At 35.7% G+C, this 20,854-nt stretch overlaps 1 protein-coding gene across 1 annotated transcript in view; it reads right to left on the reverse strand.

Annotated features, from left to right (window-relative positions):
• Positions 1-20,854, reverse strand: part of LOC107752330 (OTU domain-containing protein 7A-like) — a 75,704-nt gene that overhangs the window by 15,474 nt on the left and 39,376 nt on the right. Inside the window, exons 3-8 of the mRNA XM_016568280.1 lie at positions 19,857-19,987; positions 11,505-11,687; positions 9,799-10,017; positions 8,199-8,300; positions 7,899-8,026; positions 5,219-5,331 (exon numbers count right to left, since the gene is read on the reverse strand). Coding sequence (XP_016423766.1) covers positions 5,219-5,331; positions 7,899-8,026; positions 8,199-8,300; positions 9,799-10,017; positions 11,505-11,687; positions 19,857-19,941 — 830 coding nt within the window. The 5' untranslated portion in view covers positions 19,942-19,987. The remainder of the gene's footprint in view (positions 1-5,218; positions 5,332-7,898; positions 8,027-8,198; positions 8,301-9,798; positions 10,018-11,504; positions 11,688-19,856; positions 19,988-20,854) is intronic.

A 20,854-nucleotide genomic window follows, 5' to 3' on the forward strand; every position in this document is an offset into this window, starting at 1 on the left:
AACTGAAAAACACAAAATGCAAAAAAGTAGGTGCATTTTGAAATCATCTTGTACTTTATGAAATTAAACATCTATTTTAATTAATTTTATGCAGCAATAAACAACATGTAAACACTGCTAAATGTTTTGCCACAAACTCAACTGACAGGCAAGTAATTGCACAAAAATTATAAATATTATAAATAAAAATAAATAATAAACAACATCAATATCCCTTTAAAGTGGAAGTGAAGCAGTCAGTCAAGTTTACATTATTTAGTAAACTGATTTCCACTTTAATAAAAAATATATAATAAACACGATTAATGTATCCATTTAAAAGAAACTGGGGGGCACGGCAAGGCTGAGGGATAGTTAGGGCCCTATGAAATCCCTAAATTCCATTTTATTTTTTTCCAAATTCCGTTTTTTCCGTTTTAATCTTTCTGGATTCCGTTTTTTTATTTTTTGTTTAAATTTTTCTCGACTCCTTTTTAATAGTTAAATTTAATTTAATTAATTAAAAAGCATGTCTAATTAATTAAAATCATGAAACTTATGCATTTTCACCCTATGAAATGTTTTATTTTTTTCTCACCATATTATTTATAATTTTTATTTATAGAATATTGTTACCAAATTCTGTGTTTTAGCATGTCTAATTATTTGAATGCATAAAACAACTTAATTTATTCATTTTTTTTCTTAAAGTAGCCTTATGAATTTTTTTTCCCTCAGAAATTCTGTGTTGTGTCAAAAAATTAAAACATGGAAGAAATGTTTTGTGTGATTATTCCTTAAAAAATGATCTTTGTTTCATTTTAATAGTAGTAGTAGTAGTAGGTTATGTACATTATACTGAAAAATAGTTATAGGCACAATGTCTTCCAATCAAACCGGACTTTTATTTTGACGCAGGGGCGTGCGGAGTGCTAAACATTCCGTGCTGTGTATGTTTCAATCATACTCGAAGCCGGAGGGCGCGCTCGCGCAGAAAGTCCTATGAGGAAATTCCTAATATTATGGACAAACTGTGAATACCTTTACAGTTCTGTGTATGAGATATGATGCTAGTTTTACTCAAATCAAACGCTAAAATGCTCATGAAGTGACTCTTAAGCCGGGCTCACACTACAGGTGTTTTCCTAACCGATTATGAAATCTGGTTGCAGCACACACATAAGGAGAATCTTTGCAGATTATCTTCCCTCAAATCTTTAGCATGCACACACTACAAGATTAGAAAATCGTGGCGCGTCACACACTACATAGAAAATCGTGGCGCGTCACACACTACAAGATATTAAGATTATCATGCCAGAGGGAGCGCCTCACGTGATCTCACGCAGCAGATCGTCATTGATATTTCAGTGATGTTTACATATGTTAGCTAGCGTGCTAGCAGCTTTCTGCACTCACCCCTACGTTCAAAACTGAGGCGATTTCACCCCAGCGCTTCTCTTTCTCCTTACAGTTGTGATACATTTTCGACACATTATACAGACAGTTGTGTTACTACAAAATGTCAAGCAGCAGTTTCCTCCGTCTCCACTATCCAACGGAGCCATACAGCAGCTGTTTTGCGGCGGCACATTGGCTATTGAGAAAGTACTGACGTAATCATATAGCCGTCATCATCCCGATTTAAATCCTAAATATCAAACATGTTTGATATGATCGGGGCGGCCCCGATTTGTGTGCGAGCAGATCGAGAGGTGCAAGATTCGATCGGTGAACACCTCACATTACCAGATAATCCGCGCCAAACATTGGGACCGATCTATGTGCTCAACAAGATTTTTGCGCCAATTCTCGGGAGGGGAAAATCGGGGCTAAATCGGGCTAAAAATCCTGTAGTGTGAGCCAGGCTTTATGCCGAGTTCACACTGCACGATTTTAGCCCGATTTTTCACTCGCCGACAGGTTTTGCGAAATCGCCGACAAATGCCCGAAATCGGAGGCAAATCGGTGCTCGTTCACGCGAGTGACAATCACGCAGTGTGAATTATCAAAGACGCGATCTGAGGGAATCGCCGACACGTCGCCGACGCCCGCAAAATATTTGGCATGCTAAATATCTGGAGCAGTTGGCGATTCACAATCACGCTGTGTGCAATGATTTCGGAATGAAAACTACATCGGCGATGACCTACAGCCAATGAGAGACCAAGATACAGGGCAGAGGGAAGTTCGGGGAAGCGTTATAGACCTTTTGATTAATTCATTCAAAATTTGACAAATTCCGTGACATTCCGCGTTAAACTGTGAATTCTGTTTTTATGACTGGATAAAGACTACACTGCGTAATTTCCCGCTTATTATGCAGCCACTTGCCTGATGTGAACATAAAATATCTCACATACCACCACTTGTGAACGAGCCAGTGTAATGCAAATATATCTGAAAGGTCTGCGAGAGGATATGGTCACGTTCTCGCGAGACCAGTCAGATCTCGCGAGACACATCGGAATCTCGCGAGATCTCGTGCCACGAGATCTCGTCACACTCCTAATAACAATATAACATCTTGCACCTAATTATGTCACGAAAGCATTTTAAAAGTATCAAATTTAAATATATCACCTACAGTATTGATACAGAAGTTAAAAAAAAAGCTTCTGGTCTAAACATGTTTGTCATATTGTGAGAGTCCAACATAATAAAAACCTTCCTTTTTCCATTGTGCTTTCCAAAGCTTATTAATGCATCCCTTAAGTTACACTGTCTTTTGAAACTGTACTAGACTTTTAAAATACTGCATCAGACTTACTAAACATTGTATATTACACTTATTACCTGAATAAACTGACAGTTCAATCTTTTGGCTCTTTTACACAAGTCAAAAAAGGAACCAGTTCATATATAGCTCACTATTGTGAGAGCAGACAGAACCGTGATCGCTCTGAGAAAAACAGGAAGCTATATTTTCCAGAAGACTCTGAGGCATGACCTGAGACCTGGCGGTTGATGCTTTCACTTCCAGTCAGCGTGACTTCAGAAGGCAGATTAAAGGTAAAGGGTAAGATTCCTCCTGAAGCAAGATTTGGTCGAAACTCTTTCGACCGCAGCGCTACAGTTGACACTACTGAGAGGAGAAACCAAACCAAACCAAACTGCTCTCTGCCTGCGCAGAGTTTCCACTACGCTGATCTGTGACCTGAGATCAACTGTTCTGGTTGACACACGCTCAGTTAAAGGTGAAATAAGTTCTGCAGCATTAGCATCACCAAATGTAACTGCAAAAATATGGACTGTTTTCAAACAGGTAACCCGAACACTCCTCCTGTCTGCCATTGGTCAAACAAACACTCCAAATGCATGCTATTGGCTGAGCCAGTGTTGCCATGCTGGGCTGGTCGGAATACTCAAACAACAAAGAAATGTTTTGAAAACAGCACAGAGACCCAGAGTTACACTTTTGAGAGGAATCAGCCTACAAGTGATTTACTTATATTTGTCTCTGCATGTGAAACTGAGAAAGGAAAAAGTATTTTAACAATGAAAAAATACACATTTCATATTTAAGGTGAGTTTTTCTAGTTCCATGGTTATGGATTTACAGGCCAAATTTAAAAAAAATGTGAATCGTATTTTCTAAATCCACTACAAATCTTACAGAACTATGGCTATTCAGAAAGGAATAATACAAACATACTGCTTCTACACTACATTACACAGTATATACTGGATACTACTTTTAATATAAAAACAGCATATAATAACAACGATAAATGCTTCAAACATAATTTGTAACAAAATATAATAATACTACTTTGTTGTTATCATCTTGGAAAATAAATGAATAGTTCACCCAAAACTTTCCTCGCTCTCAAATTGTTCCAAACCTGTACGAGTTTCTTTCTTCTGCAGAACACAAATTTTGAAGAATGTTGAGGTCCAAAAACTGCTATCATTAACTAAAACAAAATATTTTTGTTAATTGAAGTAAAGCTAAAATAAAATAAAAAAATGGAATAGGAATAACTTTGAAGTACTAAAATTAGTAAATGAAACAAAACTAAAGCTCAAATAAAAATAAATACAAAACAAAAAACTAATAAAAATCACTACAGCATATAAAAAAATATAAAAAATTAAACATGAATTAAACAAAAATGAAAACTAAAATATAAATATAAAAAAATGTTAATAAAAACTATAATAGTATATAAATAATATTAAAGTAACACTGCGTTGGCCATTATTTTCATGATTTTCATTGTATGGCCAAATATATTTTTCGAAATATCTTTTTGTGTGTGTGTTCTGTAGAAGAAAGTCACACAGGTTTGGAAAGACATGAGATTGAGTAAATGATAATAGAATTATGATTTTTTTAGGTATACTATCTCTTTAATAATTTAGAATTTTAAACAATTAATATTTAAAATAAATTCACAAAAAAAATCCTATTAGTGTAAAATGTTTTTTTGCAGCCGATTAAAAAAAAAATCAATAAAACATCAGCATACTACGTTTTGTCTATTTCTCCCACTGGAAATGGGAGAGTCGCAGTATGGCAGTATGCTATTCTGAATGAAGCCAAATATAAAGTAACACTCCAACTACTGCCACTAGATGGCAGTGTCACACATTTAAATGAACACCAAGCGATTTTTCAACTACAAATAAGCTCAACTTCATTGCATTCTTCTCCATGCATTATACCAGTCCCCCGTATTGCAAAAGAAGGTTCTTGATGGATTCTTTGTGTTGTGGCTAATGGCATAGTGTCCATCTAAAGGTCATGTGTTAAGTGAGGCTACTGGATGGAGTTGATCTCTAGTGGCCTCTAATGGCAGTCTGAGTGCAGTGTGAGTGGGTCTGTGGGAACTGTAGCTAGCTGGACATACTGGGACATCCCATAGTTTGCCATCAATTTGATTCCATTTTTTTTTTTTCAAACTTTGAACTTTGAAGTGGAAATTATTACACATCACCTGTGACATACTGATTAATGCCTTGCAAAATGTACATATATAGTATATATAGTAACGTGTGTATGTGTGTGTTACTGTTATGATTGGTAAACGTGCGTAGGAAGCTGATATGAAGGTTTTTATTTTTTTTATTATGTAGCATTCATTGTAAACCTATTGTTGTAAATGGTTACACAATTTGCATAGGAGGAAGTGTTTGTAGTTAAACATCTATACAGTAGGTGGGAATGGAAAGACAACCAAATATGACATAACAAGATGTAACTGTTTGTATGTGAGGGTGTGTGGGTGAGCATTACCCTCCGCTGGAGTTGCCGTTCTTGCTAAAGTGTGTGCGCGGCTCACTGGAGGCCAGCTTCAGCAATTCGTTCCACTCTCTCTCCCATTCCTCCTCGGTGTACACCAGCCCCGACTACAGAGAGAGAGAAAATATCGCTGATTTACAGCGTTTCCCACAACATTACTTGCAACATTTTCACTTGATATTACACCAGAGATGTCCTATTTTATATCCATCACACCCGTCTAAAACCGCCAGAGCTCATATTATAAATTAGCCTAATACTTCTTATTTATTGAAAACCCATTAAACTCAAGAAATAATAAAAATGAACAATAACAATGTGCACATGCACAACAGTGCACATGCACTTTTTTCAGTTTTATAGCCTGTTTTATCTCAATATGCACAAGTTCTATAGGAAACACACCCACTCGTTCACTCTCCTCCACCTCTCACACAAACATTTCCATCCACACCCACTCGTTCCAAAAGACTTTAATCACTGATACTCGTTCAGCAGAAGCTGATTCAAGAGCTCCGGGCCTTCAGGACAATGAAAACAGTGCAGCTAATAAAGAATTCAAGGATTTGCTATCGATCACAATGCTGATTTCCTGTCCTCCGGTATGCTGTTACAGCAATAAGCTCTTACGCTAAAAGCTGTGGAGGAAACGCACAAGCTAATCTGCAGAGGTGTTTATGGGGAGAGCCATAATGAACTGCAGGCTAATGTTTATGCTTTACAACACTTGGCAGACGGATTCTAACCAAACTACTTGAAGGAAGTGCATATTGTGCTTTTAATATCTAAGTAGGCACCTAAAGAAACAAATCGAGGACTAAAAAGAAACATGCCTATGTAAACATGAACCAAAACTACAGCGAACACCACATTAGCATAACAGTTCTACGTAGTTTATTAGGACAGTTTTAATATAGAAATAAATAAAAACAGTATGTTTTAGAAATTGTGTAAAAGATGCTAACGTGGTAGCTAAAAGTTACAAAACTGCTAAATAATAATAAAATAAAATAAAAATAAAAAGTAGGTCAAACCTCTTTAGTCCTTGATTTGTTTCCTTAATTGCGTTTAAGTAGGCAGCTAAGGAAACAAATTGAGGACTAAAAAGAAACATGCATAAACATGAACCAAAACTACCATAAATACAGTATTAGCATAACATGCATTGCTGCTGTTTAGTATAGTGAGGAAATCGGTAGTTTATCTATGCGCCAAAAAAAAAAAAAAAAAAACCCTTTGTAGAAAAATTCTCTTATAGTCTAATACTTAAAAAAAAAAAAAAAATTACGTTCAAATGTATTCCGTATGGTCTCAGACTTTTGGACCCTGCTATGTGTGAGTACTCTTCCAACCATCCTTAAAACACCAGCCAGAACACTATAATTTGGTAAAACTTATCATGTTGACTTCATTTTACCAGTTTGACACTAGAGTAGCTCAAATGTGTATAGGAAATAGAGCACTTTTTTGTTACAGTTTTACTTGAGACCACTGACTTTTCTTTCCAGTAGTGCTTATCAAAAGATTAGGCATTATCTTTGTGCAATATATCTAACAGACATAATGCAGTAATGGAGAGATAAGTCTCCATGGTTTATTTGATGGATGGAGTGGTGGAGATAGAAAAATTGCCTGAGGAAAGACATAGAAAGAGGACGGGTGGATACAAATGTCTTTTTCACGCATTCTCTTCGCCTTTAGAAAAGCATTCACACAGATACTCAGGGATGCTGCATTCAGCTATGTTAATCTGATTCTGCCCCCCACTGTCTATAATAATGTCAAGCTATAGTTTACCTGTCTTAAGCTAGTAGAAGAATAGGTTGTTAACATTTAAGCTTGAAACAATAGTGTAGTAAGTATATGTTTTGAAGTTTAAATATCAAAACAGTATTTTTGGTATGTTTGAGTAATTGTGTAACAGACGCTAACATGCTAAAACAGATGCTAAAACTTAGTAGGGTAGTTACAAAATGGCAAAATAATTAGGTCAAGGAAGTTGATTACGTTTCTACTTTTACATCTTTCGATCGTCTTAACAGAAACATAAGTGATTTAGAACAGAAGAAACCGTGAAAATGATAACAGTGATAGTGAACCTTAATGCTAACTGATTTCCTTAGTTTTCCATGATTTTTATACGTTTTCTAAAGCCCAAAGTGTATGTTAGTTTATACATAGAGTGTGCATGATATAAATGTAATCATCAGCATAGTATATGAGTACTGTACATGCGCGAGCCAGATTTTTCTCGCACATGCAACTTGAATTCTTTTGCACCATTACCGTAGTTTGTCCACAAAGTGGCGACACTGGTCTGTTGTTTCACAATAAAAAATTAAAAGAATAAGACGAAACGACAACAAGCTATTTGAGAAGCAACAACAATAGACGCCCATGTTGTGTACTTGCGTGAGTGGGTTTAGAGATACACACAACTCCAGTTAAAAAGAGTACAAATATACTTTTATCGCCCATAACTTCTGGAGAGAAGTAGCTCAAACACTAGAACAAGATTAAAGGACCAAGATTGAACTTTTTAGTGCACATAGGTTGAAACATGTCCTTGCATGCTATCAAATGGAGTATACATTGAAAGGCGGTGCATTTGGCTACATGCATTCGGTAAACATTCACACCAAAACTGAGTATGATTTGCGTGTTAGCTACCAACCTCTTTGTTCTGTTGAGTCTGTTGCCACCTCCACCTCCTCTTCAGAGCTTCTCTCTCCGCTCCGCTCTTCATCATGGCATACAGACTCTTCCGCAGCACCAGATCCCGGTCATGGAAGCCCCACATTCCTGGAAAACACGAATAGCCAGACACACGACACCATATTAGAGAGAAACATACAACAGTGAAGTGTTTCTATTGAAAGGAACATCACATGAAATCTGAAAATGAATGCTTCTCTTTTGTCCAGATGTTGCAGGTGTTCGTATAATACATGAAAGTGAATTCTTAAAGTCTCACCTAAAGAAGCTGCATGCAGAAGACAGTTGCCGTCTCCTGTTGTCGCTAACGGTAGTAGCTTCTTACAGCTGGTGCACATGGTGGACCACCAGTTTAAACGACCTACAGAACAGTTTAAACACACTGACATTACTCAAACATGGACTAATTAACTCCATCCAACATCCCATCGCACTCTCGAAAACCAAAATCAATCTTAAATCTTAAAAAGTTACTAGTCATACTGCCAATGATCTTTATTTAATCATCACAGGCCCTATTTGGTGGTTTGTGATTGTCCTAGCATTGGTCGATTGTGATTTTTCTGTTCATTTTGGGCCCTGAATCGAAAATACGTTTATTTATACGAAAATGTGTTTAGCTTAGTTATAATGCGTAGCTCACTAAGCATAGCTTTTTTCCTGGCATGCACTGGAAGAATAAGCAGTCTTCTGCAGCTCTCGGCCCTGAGGCGGTTTGAACTGGGCATTGACCATTCGCCCACTCTTTTCTCTGGAGCTGGCGAAGCTCACCGCGGGTGAACATCAGCGCCTCAGCCCCTCTGCCCTCCCTTGGGATAGGGTCTTCCTCCCACAGTCCAAAAGCATTTCCAAAGCCCTGAGGCCATGTCCAACCTGTTAGCATTTCGCTATAGTATTTAGCTTGCACAGACTGGAATTGCGTCCTTGCAATACTTGATCTTTTGATAATTAACAATCTAGTTTAAATGTAGTTTAAAACACATGTGCCATTCTTAGAAGCTTTGAATTCATGTTGGTTTCAAATGGTTTTATATCACTTTCAGCAAAAGATAAAATTTAATAACTCTAAAAATGTCATGTGGTGTAACTACCAAGAAAATTTAAATATAATTTTCTTAATCACATCTTAATCATATTTTAAAAAGAAAAACAAATCAAGGTAAGTTTTTATAAATACAGATTTTAAATAATAATAATAATAATAATAATAATAATAATAATTAAATATAAAAATATGCTAAGTTTTATATTAATTTAAATTATCATAATAAATTAGTATTACCGTTACTACTAACTACTAATCTCAACTAACCTTTCCTAACCTTTGACACTTTGACAACCTTTGTCAATGGGGTCTACTCTCTAGGATATTGACTGTTTTTATTTATTTATTTAATTTAATTTAATTTAATTTATTTATTTTTTGATTGTACTACAAGACTTAAATTTGGAGGACAAAAATATTTTATTATTATTTTATTATTATAAATATTTTACTAAACATTAATGAGCAATGAAGGAGCATGACTGAATGAACAGATAGATAGACAGACAGACAGACAGATAGATAGATAGATAGATAGATAGATTTTTTTTTTGGGGTGAACTATTCTTTAAAATGTTACATTTTGGTGTTATCAAGAGCTTTGTTGTATGGGAAGTGCAGGTCTGTATTCAGTTCACTTGGCTTTGCTGTTGATTCAAGATGAGGGATTAGTTTAATTGTTACTGCTGTATTGTGTTGACTCTAGCAATCGAGTTTTATGCAATCTAAGCTGACAGTAGTACTGATCATAAATCTGTGTTTTAGGCCTGGGATTCACTCCACCACTGATCTGAGAGCAGCGTTTGGCGCTCACCGGCCTGCTCCAGGGCCACCATGGTGGATTGCTCAATGAGGTCACGCTCAATGAAACTGCGGAAGTCCTCGCTGTACACGCTCAGGTCGGGCAGCTGGAATGTGTAGATGGGCATCTCCAGGGGGAACTGCTCCCTGGCACAATCCCCTGACACCTGCAGCCGGGCCAGAGACATGATGGCAGAGCTGGCATGGGAAATGCCCCGGGACAGACGCTTCTCTGGAAGAGAGAGAGAGAGAGAGAGAGAGAGAGAGAGAGAAAAGAAAAATCTAATTATTTATAAATATTTCAACCATATTTCCTTTCTTAACAAATGTTCCGGTTCTTTTAATGTTAATCACTACTGCACAATATGACATTCAATCAATCAATCAATCAATCAATCAATCAATTTTTTTTAAATAAGAAAATATGCTAATTATTAAAAAACCTTTTTTTTTTCATTAAAAAAACAAAACAAAAAACGATTATTAAACTTTTGTAAATGTAATAACTTTCTCCTCCTCTACTTTTTTTCCTTCTGATGTAACAAAGTCCACGTGGGCAAGAATTTTTTTTTACCAATAATATTTTGCAGAAGTACTTTTCAGGATTCAATCAAATACCAGTAAATAAAATTAAGCCCCACCCTATATTATTTTCCCCAAAATATGCTTTTTCAATCTGAAAAATGACATGAAATAATTTAAATGCATTAAAGGGGTCATATGATGCGATTTAAATTTTTCCTTTCTCTTTGGAGTGTTACAAGCTCTTGGTACATAAAGAAGATCTGTAAAGTTGCAAAGACTAAAGTCTCAAATCCAAAGAGATATTCTTTATAAAAGTTAAGAGTCAACCACGCCTGCCTAAAACGGCTCGTTCTAACACGCCCACACATGTCTACATCACTATGTGGGAAGATTTGCATAACACCGCCCAAATGTTCACGCAAAGAAAGAAGGCGTAACTTTTATTCTAGCTGTAGTATTGTTGCCGCCGCCGCCATGTTGTGGATATGCTGTGTGTTTCATTGTGAAAGCGAAACTACTTTGTTTGGCCTTCCAAAAGAGGAAGATATCGGCTTTGTCATGCCTAGAGCTGATCCGTGCTGGTCGCTAAGGAATAACATCAACTTCGCGCTGTCAATCGCCGGATCGGCTTTCACCGTGATGTGTTTTTTGAACCTTAAACCGCATAAACACATTTCATTACACCAAATACACAAAATAATGTTCTTTTTAGCAACATCATATGACCCCTTTAATACTGACTATTTATATTGTCTTGAATGCTAATATGACATGATACTACACAAAATTGTTTTATTATCAACTGAAAAGTGAAGGGGGTCATCTTTGTGACACTAGTGTCACCAAACTGCATTCATTGGTCAGAAAAACAGATAGCTCCACCCCACACTCACACCACTGGTTTAGCCAATGTTGTTGTTCTTGGACTGACTGGGATTCTCAGGGAAATCAGCCAACAAATGTCTAACTTACAGTATACTTGTTCATTTCTTTGCATGTTACAATTATGGTAAAATGGAATAGCAACAGATCCATATTGTAGCATACATCCGAGTGAAATGGATTATTGAAAAAGAAGAAAATATAGGACATGAATTTTCATTTCATGCCAACTTTAAACTGGTATAGGAGAAAATATAGAGAAAACACAACAATAAATCTCAACAGGACGAGCTGTTAGAGAGCTTTGCTTACCCTGAGTGTTGTCCTCTTGTTTCTGGGGGCATTGCTCAGGCTTGCTGATGTGCTGCGGGGTACTGCTATGCTCCGGCTGCTTGTAGTAGCGGCCCTCATTGAAGACGTGGGGCAGGTTGGCAGTGTGAACCTGCCGGAGCTGCTCATAGTCGTTGAGAGCGGCGCTCAGGTCCCAGTTTTTACCTGGTCCACCACAAACAACACAATTCATGATACATGGTGAGAATATGCTAATGCTTTAGCGTCAACTGTCGTTTTCAAACTGAAAACTGTCATGGCAGAGGAGGAGAGAAAATAATCTTGCTGGAAAAGTTAAAGTTAATTAAATTGTCAACATGTTTGTAACTATGTAACTTAACAACAGCACATGCTACATACGTATAAACTCTATCACCCCCCTCAGGATCATAGTTTGTTAAAAACTAAAAGGTAATCGCAGACATGCTCTCAAAACAATGCTGTGCACCAAATATCCAATAATTATTTCTTTGTTAACACTGATAAATAATATGATGCCCACTATTTTACAAGGAAACAGGAAGCGAAATCAGACATCAAAACACTATAATAATATAATACATAATACTTATCTTGCTTAGGCCAAAAATTAAGTTTCAACAATGTTTCCATGCCCACTAAATAGGAGGTCATTGTTAATGAACATGGCCCAGGCTTCCTCTTTCATTTCACCGAGCTACTCTTTGAGTGCACCTGCCAACTCCCATAAGGCTTTTCAATCTAATCCCAATTACAACACCTGCCAACACGAGTGCCACAAAATGCTTACAGTTCACATCAAACCCTAAACAATGGAGTTCTACTTCACATCAAGACTGATAATAAAGAGGGACAAAACGCTTGTGCTTTTTTGACAATTTGATGAAAAAACTATAAGGATTTGTTTTTGGCTCAGTTCATTTTGTCTACAGATAGAGAAAAAGTTCATACCAAGTAAAATGGGAGGAAATTCACAGGAAAGACAGAGAAGCCAAACCCTCTAATGTGAAATGACAGTCACCTAAAGACTCCTACACACACACAGCTGCTTCCATGTCCTCCAGCGACTGTCTTATCTCTGTAACCTGAAGGCCTTGCAGGGATCAAAGAAACAGGTCGGTCTAACCATCTACAGAGAGATGCATGCAGCCTGTGTGTGTTTTGCCTATGCTGTGGAAAACAAATGTCTCTGCAAAGATAGTAAAGCCTGAAATCACCAACATAATGTACAATTTATTTTATAACATTAAATAATGTACTATATCCCTAGATTTTAATACCTAGAATTTAACGTCAGAATGAGAGTCCAAACAGCTGATAAAAACATCACAATAATCCACACCACTCCAGTCCATCCATTAACATCTTGTGAAGTGAAAAGCTGCGCGTTTGTAACACAAATCCATCACTAAGGCATTCTAACGTCCTCCAGTGGAAAAGTCCATCCCCTGTTGTCACATTAAAATCCACCGACATTTGTTTAGAACTGTTTTGGACTGTTTTCGCTCATAAACAGTGCTTGATCTGTGCATATTTCTCTCCTGATTCAGACGAGATGACTTTTTCATTGGAGGAAGCAATATTATGGATAAAGGACACGTTTGAAGTTAAAAACGCCTTAATGCTGGATTTGTGTCTTACAAACATGCAGCTTTTTATGTCACAAGACATTTATTAATGGACTGGAGTCGCATGGATTATTGTGTTGTTTTTATCAGCTGGACTCTCATTCTGACGGCACCCACTCACTGCAGAGGATCCATTGTTGAGCAAGTGATTTAATGCTATATTTCTCCAAATCTGTTCCTATGAAGAAACAAGCACTTCTACATCTTGGACAAATGGAGTAAATTTTCAGCAACTATTTCTTTAATGATCAAACCTTTTTGGACACTTAAATTTAAATGTAACACAAAAAAATTCTGTAATCATTTGAAACCTAGCATCCATTTTATTTCTAACTGGCTCTCATCGGTCAGTCTGAACAGAGTTATTACATTCTTCCTGTAGCCTATGTATAACCACATCAAACAATACAAATCTCATTGTAGTCTATGGATTTGTGCATCCTTTGACCAGCCAGACATTTTAAAAGACATTTTAAGGCTTAATCGAATGACCGCTCAGCACCTCTGATACATGCGTTTCGCAGATTGCTAAGCATTATGGGTCTCAATCAATGTGCTGAAGGCAGTTTCCTGTTGACTTCCCCTCCTCTGTCTGTCCTTTAGATGTACAATGGGATTTTGCGGACATTATCACATATTGTTGATACATTCAGACCACATAAATATAAAATATTTCAATCATTTCTGAAGTAGAAATTCTTTTCATCTTAGGTCAGTGTTTTTAAATTCCAGAGCTGCAAGAGTTTTTCCGTTTGCAAACGTGGTCAAACACCTAATTTAACTAAGCAAGTACCCATGGGAGTTTTGATGGCCAAAGGTTAGCAGGGTTTTAAAGAAAAAGAAAAAAAACCCCACCCTGTCCAATTTTAAAAATCAGCTATATTCCATAATGATATTGAACTGATTCCAGATATTCCAGATATACTGTATTTATATATCTTTGTACAATGTGTTTTTATTCATAATTGCATATTATACAAATGTACGTTTATTTATTTTTATTTTCACAATTCAAAGTTAGCTCGCTGCAACCAGTTTCCTTGCCTGTTGTTCAAATAACAAATCGAGCAGGTGAAGAATGAAACTGGACAACTGACTCTAATTTGGTGCTTTTCTGTGTCTTTGCTAATGAACGAAGACATTCAGAGTTCTTCAGCAAGATGCAAGATGTTCTTTCAGTAATTAAACTTCTTTTCCCGTTAATCAGCTGCTCTGTTTTATTTACGTTGAGGAGAGTGACATTGTATTCAATTACCCATGAGATGTGAAGGGACAACATGTTAAATATCTCACAGAGACAATAGCCATTTTTGTTTCTGAAATTAAAAGCTTACTGTACACTCTAAAAAATGCTGGGTTAAATATAACCCAGCGCTGGGTTAAAAAGGGACAAACCCAGCTATTGGGTTGTTTTGGCCCAGCTATTGGGTTGTTTTGGCCCAGCTATTGGGTTGTTTTGACCCAGCGGTTGGGTTGTTTTGAACCCAACCGCTGGGTCAAACAACCCAATAGCTGGGTTTGTCCCTTTTTAACCCAGCGCTGGGTTATATTTAACCCAGCATTTTTTAGAGTGTAGGCTGACTACATACTGAATACTGTACACTATACACTGTATTCCACTAGTACAATATGTGAAACAACATATTATTCAACAACAAATGTTTCGAACAGTAGTGTGCAACATATGAATACAGAAAATGTGCATGCACAGTATACTGCAGAAACAATGCTAGTAGTAGTTGCGATACCTTATCAGTCCTTTAGAGGGGGACAGTACACCCCTCGCAAACCACAAATAAAGCTTCATCAATGACACGACTTAAGACTTTTAGCTTTTCGTAATGGGTCTTTAATCCTAAAAGTGGAATTGCCATGTCATGGAAATGTCATCTCTCAATCACAGCAGTGACTGAATAGAGCACAAGGCTCATACCAAAATGTCTGCCAGTGTCAGCTGAGTCATTTTTCCCAGAACACCTCTAACCGCACAAAGGGCCTGTTCCTGAGATGAAACGCTAAGGCCCTTCCCACTCAGCTTTCCACAACAGCTTCTGTGACGGTGGATCCGCAGGGAGCCGATGGAGGCGGGAGACAGACAGCAACAACAGCCAGGTGGGATGACGTGTTAATGATGAGTGGCACTGACAACCGGGGACACATCCTTCCCCTGCCACCATCTATCAGTCAATCAGACCTAAACACAAGGCTGGGGATCATTTGAGCCTTGTGGCAGATCTTTGATCTGATCTGAGAGCAGTTTTGTGTGGTTTGGTGGGTGAAATGATCAGTGAGAAGTTTAGTTCTCAAAGAGCTCCAGCTGTTTGTCTTGTCAAAGTGAATGAGTAAGATATTTGTTGTGAATATATATTAGTTTTGTAGTATTAGACAAGCAACACACCTCTGAATCTCCTAGCATGTTCATGACATGCTAAAAACTCTGCGAAAACTGTAGCAACCGCATAGCAATGCTTTGTCAACCATCCACACCAATAGATGTCAGTACAAAATCCAAGACCAACCCAAGTACATTTTTACAGTAGTTAAAAGAAAGGTTCCCCAAATCATTCTTATATAAATTGCTGCTTCAAATGTAATGTATTTACAGAAATGTATGCTTGCATTTCATGAACGAGGTCCTATTATTTCACACCTGGATTTGTCCTCTGGATATCTGTGGAAATTAAAATGAAATGAAAGTTTTTTTTTTTTTTACTTCAAACCATTGATTCCAGCTAAAATACGAGTCCTTTGTCCATAATATCACTTTCTCCAGTGAAAAAGTTGTCTCGTCTGAATCAGGAGAGAAATTAGCACAGTTCAAGCACTATTTACAAGCGAAAACAGTCCAAATTAGTTCTAAACACATATGTTGGTGAATTTTGATGCGAGAGGAAAACAGAGGATGGACTTTTCCACTGGATGAAGTGTTATTATGGATTATGGACTTCACAAGATGTTAATTGATGGACTGGAGTGGTGTGGATTACTTGTGGATTATATAATGCTTAAATGCAAACATTTTATAAGTAAATAAATTATATACTTACAAAAAGTATATTATACAAATTACTAAATGTATAGGATTATAATACATAACCTAGATAAATAAATAAATAAATAAAACAATTTATATTAATATATATTGACATATGAGATTAAATGAATATTACTGCTTAAATACTGCTTAAAAATCTTTAAATGTTTTAATAGTTTATACATAATAATTAGTATAATGTGATTTATAAATAAAAATAAATAAATTACTATACAATTTAATGTTTACTATGGGACTAAATGAAATCAATATTAATGCTTAAATAATTCTGAAAATGTTATAACTTAGTAAATAAATTATTGGTCTAATTTAATTGCAATACATTATTAATTATTAATAATAATTCATTATTAATTAATATGAACAGTTATTAACATGCTATTAAATTAAATGAATAATACTGATTAAATAATGTTAATATAATATAATAATATAAAAGTTATAATAATTTATAAATAGATCAAATTAAATAATTAATTAATTAATGAACGAACGAACAAACGAATAATAATAATAATAAATACCATGCAAATAAATAAAAAATATAAATTTATAGTAAGACATTTTAAGTTATATTTGTGCTCTAATGAAATGACCGTCAAGAATAATTTTCCATGTGCTTGGAAATATCACCAGGCTGATGATGGCAAGGCAAAGACGGATGTGTTTGTCTTTACTCCAGCATTCTGTTAAAAGCAGCACTGCTCTATCAGCGTGATAATATCATCTTGTGACGATGTGCACAGCTCTGGGCTGTGAGGTGGCCTTGGACAGGCAGGTGAGGACAACACATGCAGCTGAACAGCCTCCTACTGTAGCTGATGCTGAGTGAGGCTCTAGCTGAAGCTGGTGTGTGTTTGGGTACATATGTACACTTATATTCACCCATTATAACCTAAGTGCCATAATAAAATGAAATGTCATAAAATTGTTGTCAAAGCATCTGGAAAAAGCATCCCTGCCTGGAGTCATATTGTTCTCTTATTGTTTCTACTATCTTGCTGTTCTGTCTTACGAAATGTATATATAATTGTACATAATTGTATAAATTAGAGCATATGTGTAACTTTTAAATTAATGTACTATCATTAAATGTATTATAATTTATAAAGTATAACAATTATTTATTTATTTCAAACTTATAATATAATCTGACTCATTTAAGCATTATTATTCAATGAATAAATAAAAGTACTGTACATTTTAATGATAACAGACTAGACTGAATTACATAAATAATAATGCTTGAATGTTAAAATTTGAAAATGATATAATAATTTATAAGTAAATAAATAATTTATTTCTTTTAAATGATATATTATAGCACATTTTAAATTATAATAATTTAGATTGTTGTACTACTTAAACTACATATTAGATAAACAAATAAATAAACAATCGTATAGTACAATTTAATGATGGTAATAATTTATAAATAATACTATTCAAATAATAGTATCATTTATTTATAAATAAATAATATTATAGTACAAATAAAATATAAATAAATAATAGTATAATACAATTTAGTGATAACATGAGATGAGATGACATCAAAATGAATAAATCTGAAAATGTTAATATATAATAATCATCATCATCATCATCATCATATAATGTGATTTATAATTGATACTGTCTATAATGCTGTCTAGGTAGGACTGTAACACACTTCTCCTTCATTTTTGAAGGACATTTTTAACTCTCTTATTCTTTTTTGTACATCGTTTCTGAAAAGGGTGCACTTCTTTTCTTCTGCTGGCTCTATTCTCCGTCCTATTCTTTTCTATAGAGGGAATATTTCTCTCCCCTCGGCCTTGACTTTTTGTTTGTCGATATGTCTTTCACTCTCTCTCTGGCCCGTCTCCTCAGGACAAACTGCACTTGTGGCCCTCCACTCCTCAATGTTCCACTCAATGGGCACAAAGGCCTCCTGTGGAGAGCCTGGTCGTAAAGCCATCACACGGGCCCTAAATCTGCCCTGCCGCCCAGCGTGGCAGGCCCTCCCTGCTGCCAATCAGAGCAGAAGACCAGCACAAAACCCTTATCGCAGCAAAAACCAAAACTCTCGAGACCTTCAAGTGAGTCTGGAACGAGTCGTAAGCGCCATCAACAAGCCAAAAGGGACTAGAGTTAAAAGACAGGTCTAAGCACACTGCGCTCGGACTTAAACTAAAGTTACTACAATAGAAATCATGAATAGAGAAGCTGTACATCGACTCATTAGACTGGAGAAAACAACCTAGCCTGAATTAAATCTCAAGCACAGAGCCACTGTATTTGACAGTGCATTTTGCGCTTGACTGAACCATAAACCCCATGTAAGCACACATGGGACAAAAATCAAGCCTAGGCACACAGACAAACAAAAGCAGAGACACGTATCCTACACAACTGTCCCAGCAGCACTGTAAATCTAGTAAAGTTCAGCAGTTTACCTTACTATATGATGTACAGTAATACCAACAAAACTACTTTTGAAGAGGTCATATCATAAGAAATCAAATTCAAATGACTCTTTTAATTTATATAGATTTAAAGCGATTATATACTTGTATAAATACAGCATATATTCATCATACATAACTTTAAGTTTGTACTAAGTTTGGGGTCAGTAATGTGTGTGTGTTTTTTTTTAATTAAGACTCTATTCAGCAAGGGTGCATTAAATTGATCAAAATTTACAGTAAAGACACTTATAATGTTTGCTATTCCAAAGAAATGCTATTCTTTTCAACTTTCTGTTCATTAAATAATCCTAAAAAATGGTTTCCACAAAAATTATAAGCTGCACAACTGTTTTGAAAATAAAAATCAGCATGTTTGAATGATTTCTGAAGGATCATGCGACACTGAAGACTGGAGTAAAGCTTTGCATCACAGGAATAAATTACATTTTAAAAAATATTCACATATATTGTTATTATATAATTTAACAGATTATAAAATGTAATAATATTTCACAAAATTACAAAATTATTTATTTTTATTTTATTTTTGATGAAATATATGCAGCCTATATACAAATAATAATAATAATAATAACAACAACAACAACAAAAAATCTGTCATGGTGCCTTATATCAAATATTAGATACTGTGTCAAATACTGTCTTCCAAAGGCAACAGATGCACACTTTTTACAGCGCTGCTATAAATTACTGCACATAATATAGCTGACATACTATTATACATTTGCCGCCGTTAATATAGTCATTAATGGACTGAAAGCAAACTCAGCATGAGGGCTGAAAACCCAAAGCACCATTGACACATTGAGAATTACATTCGCAGCAATACAAGATTATATATATATATATATATATATATACAAATTACAATTAAACAACTCCAGAAACATCCACAAATAACTACAAAATAATATATTGTACTAAATATATATACAAACACATGCAGCAATTGATATTCTGTGACAGAACAAAAGTATTTGGAGTGGCTGTCAAACATTAGTGGATCATGTTCACAGAGACCAAGCCGAATACTTTTGGAGCTCTTAAATGAAGTATCATCAGCCTTAAATGTAACATTGGGTGTCTACAAGAACAAATAACCAGCAATACACAAAACCAGACATCTGAACAAAATTAACCTCCAGTACTAGAGCATCTTTTTTAAAAAAGAGAAAAAAGAAGTGCAGATCAGGTCTCATACCTTCCAGCAGATCTCGTGCCAGACCCGGTTCTGCCCCTGTGGACCGAACAAAGTCTGACAGGACCGCATCCATGTCCAGAGTCATGGGATCAGGTGGCTGCGCTGCCTGCCCTGCAGCTTCACGCTCTCATCTATACAAAATAAATCACAGGAATGATCATGTAAATCAATGTAGGACATCAAATAAAGGACAAAACAACAACAAAAACAGAGACTGAGCGCAAAATGCAGCATTATCAGTTCATCACGCTATTATGTACAGTTTGATCACATTCAGATTAATCAGAGATGAATGCAGCCTGAGGAATGAGTGATATGACTGTGAGGAGTGACTGCATTGAACAAAAAAAATTGGTGTAGGATTTACTTTGAAACAATTTTCACTCAGAAAATGGTAGTAAACTGCACAAATAATTACAACGAAACAGCAACCCACCTAACAAAAATATGTTCTAAGAACATTTTGCTAACGTTCCCATTAAAATATGAAAACATTATTTCTAAATGTTCTGTTAACTTTCAAAATGTCCAGTTTTTTAAATGTTTTTAAAACATTTTTTTTTCTTGGTTATATGAACATTCCATTTTATAAGTGTGAAAACATTATGGAAATGTCATTTTTTTAATGTTCCCTGCATGTTCTCAAACAAGTACACTGTAAAAAAGTAACTACATATTTTCCAGTTTACAAAACCTTTTGAGTCTCAAATATACACTAAAAAATGCTGGGTTAAATATAACCCAGCATTTTTTAGAGTGTAAGAAATGCAGTTTTCCTGAAATTACATAAAAACCTGTCAGACTAACAGAATTCATTAGCCGAAATGTTCCATGAACGTTCCATGCTAAAATTTTGAGAAACACCAGATAACTTTGAAAAAACATTCTATTAACGTTACACTCTAAAAAATGCTGGGTTAAATACAACCCAGCGCTGGGTAAAATAGGGACAAACCCAGCAATTGGGTTGTTTTGACCCAGCGGTTGGGTTACTACCC

Source organism: Sinocyclocheilus rhinocerous, unplaced genomic scaffold (genome assembly GCF_001515625.1).
Source record: "Sinocyclocheilus rhinocerous isolate Xijiao unplaced genomic scaffold, SAMN03320098_v1.1 scaffold861, whole genome shotgun sequence".
Taxonomy (NCBI): domain Eukaryota; kingdom Metazoa; phylum Chordata; class Actinopteri; order Cypriniformes; family Cyprinidae; genus Sinocyclocheilus; species Sinocyclocheilus rhinocerous.